At 43.6% G+C, this 2,775-nt stretch overlaps 1 protein-coding gene across 2 annotated transcripts in view; it reads left to right on the forward strand.

Annotated features, from left to right (window-relative positions):
• Window positions 1–2,775, forward strand: part of DOCK8 (dedicator of cytokinesis 8) — a 227,664-nt gene that overhangs the window by 168,364 nt on the left and 56,525 nt on the right. For both annotated transcript variants that reach the window (XM_035029106.1, XM_035029107.1), the window contains one exon: window positions 713–868. In XM_035029106.1, coding sequence (XP_034884997.1) covers window positions 713–868 — 156 coding nt within the window. The remainder of the gene's footprint in view (window positions 1–712; window positions 869–2,775) is intronic.

Below are 2,775 nucleotides of genomic sequence, written 5' to 3' on the forward strand. Positions count from 1 at the left end.
CAACCGACTGAGCCACCCAGGCGCCCCTACCACATTGTTGACTGTATTCCCTGTGCTGCACTTTTCATGGTTAGGTTGTTTAAGGAGAGACGTCCTCATAACTCTTGCAGCTTTCTCTTGCTTTCTCCTCCTCTTCCTCCCCTCTTACTTTGGGGCAGACTGCAGCTCTTTTTGCAGGGACTACATACTTTCCTCAGTAATGTGATGCCTTTATCTAGGGAGCCGGCCTGAGAACTCCCCATCGGGGCCTTTAATTAGAAACTACAAAAGAACAGTTGTGGTGTTAGAGTCACCCAGTCATATTCCATTAGTTTTGTGTGGCCCCATATGGGGTCAGCTCCTTTCATTTAGCTTCTCAGACACAGTGGGGTTTTTGTGAAATTCATGATATTATGTTACACTGAAGACATACCTCCGGATTATTTGTAACACCAGTTTGCCACAGTGTTGTAGATGTGACAAGGGTGGGGGTCGGGTCGAGAATCCACACTGTGGACACCTGTTAGGCCAGAGTCATTAAGGGGAACAGTAACGCGTGACAACTCACTGGGCCTCCCTTTAATATAGAGCTTTCCATCCGTTGCACTGCCCCTTAATTTTTATTAAATTGATTGTCTTAATCTGGAGAGAAAGGAGATTTTTGTATCTGTCAGCTTCAACTCCATTCACCTTATAATAAACACATCTTTCCTGTTTTCATTTTTCTTCCCAGCTATCGGCCAAGCTCACCAACTTTCCGATGCTCATTTCCATGAGGCTGGAGTTTCTGCGAATCCTGTGCAGCCACGAGCATTACCTCAATCTGAACCTCTTCTTTATGAATGCTGATACTGCTCCAGCATCCCCCTGCCCCTCCATCTCTTCCCAGGTGATCAGCTACTGGAAAAATTCCTCAAGCTCTTTGATTTAATTAGTTGAGTCACTTATTACTATAAAGGTTGGTCTTGTTAATTAAAAGACAAATCAAGCTATTCACACTGGACCACTTGATCCAGATACACACAAGTATGGTACCCGAAGTTGCGCCATCTAACTGATCATTTACAAGGTACGCGATTGGTTTCTTCCTAGGCTCAAGGGTCCCTGCTGAGGCCAGGAAGAGCAAGGAATCCATACACATTATCAGAATTTAGAAAATCATAAATAAGTCACGTAGCTTCCTCTGTCTGGCATCAGTCATCTTGCCACATTAGGTGGACCATCTTCTTTGCTCACTTTTCTTTTCCTGGACCCCAGAACCATAAAATTCATGAAATTGCATATTCCTTTATATTAATTCCAAAATGATCTACTAGTGGTTTTCAACACTGGTATTATATCTTTGAGCTATCCTAGAACTTTCTATTAATACTGTTATAAAACGGAGTTGGGTGCAAGACGAGTCCATCTTGAATTATACTCCAGATAATTTAGACAAGCACTAAAAAGACCTTGTCATAAACGAACGCAACAGTCTCTTTTATAGAGAATGTATTTCTAATGAGTCTTGTTCTTTATCTGCCACAAAAACAAACAAACAAACAAAAAAACACTTGTATACTATTTAGAGACAAGACCTGGGCTGACGTGGCTAATCTTTTTTTGTAACAGTTTCTCACAGTTTCTTAGGTTCAGCGGGCCCCAGATTCTAGAGGTATTATGCAAATACAGAATTCCAGAGTCAAATAAATTTTGGAAACCCTGTGTTAACTGGTTTGTTCGCATTAGGCCACCAAAGAATCCCTAACTTGTTAGTGTAAATTGTAAATACCCAAGGGGTGGAAGAGAAACGTATTTAATAACCACTGATTCCCAAAGTGATTTCACTATTGGAAACCTTTTTTTTTTTTTCCTCTATAGATTTCTCAAGGGACTCCTGCCCTCTAGAAAAACTTTAAGGAAATGCTGTTTTACAAGACAAATCAGTAGCTCAGGGCAGCAAGCAAGATTTCTCAATATTAGGTTCTATTTTTGTTGCATATTCCTTAATACTAATACAAAGGTGAAGGTTTGTCTTACTAATTAAAAGAAAAAAAAAAAACTTAGCCATTTATGCCAAGTAGCAGGAGCCAGCTGTCAGCCACATGACCATCTCCTTGTGCACTGGGGAGGATCGGACTTACAGCATCAGTTCCAAATGGGCTAACTTTGTCCTGAGTCTTCTGCTCCATTTCCCTTCTGACTACCCCAGGGAGTTAGCAACCCTGGGGCCGAGGCCGAGCCTCGGATTTCCAGAGACGCTTTCGATTCCTTTAGTGCAATGTACAATGTGCCCCCAAGATAACACAGGAATTATCTAGGACTGATAAGTCTCACACTTCCCTCCCCGACTCCCCTGCTAGTTCCAGCCCGCAGAATTCGGGCAGTATGCAGAAGCTGTACTCAGAAGTGTAGCTGAGGAAGCAGGGTCCTCAAATCAAGGAGGCAGTTTGTAGGAGAGGCATTCCCTGCTCAAAAGCCCCAGCATGGGACACAGTGCCCGTTTCCCTAGGTTTCCCGATCCACATGATATCCTTGCACTTTCATCTTTGCTTCTGATCTGGGGTGAGGAAGGGAGTATGAATCTTTTTGTGAGAGACCCTGAGGGCTCTGTTTTCATCTTTCCCAGCTGACGGTTCTCTGTCTACGGGGATGGGAAAGCAAAGTGACCACCCGAAGTACAGCTCCCACCTGGGGACTCTCCCTGGGAAGTGCTTACAAAGCCTCCCTCCAGGCAGCCCAGGCTCCTTAAACACTGGCCATTGTGATTTGAATTCCTGGTCCTTGTTCCTTATGGAACTGCTCCTTGCATTTCTT

This window comes from Mirounga leonina, unplaced genomic scaffold, assembly GCF_011800145.1.
Source record: "Mirounga leonina isolate KUSES-001 unplaced genomic scaffold, KU_Mleo_1.0 Mir_224, whole genome shotgun sequence".
NCBI lineage: Eukaryota > Metazoa > Chordata > Mammalia > Carnivora > Phocidae > Mirounga > Mirounga leonina.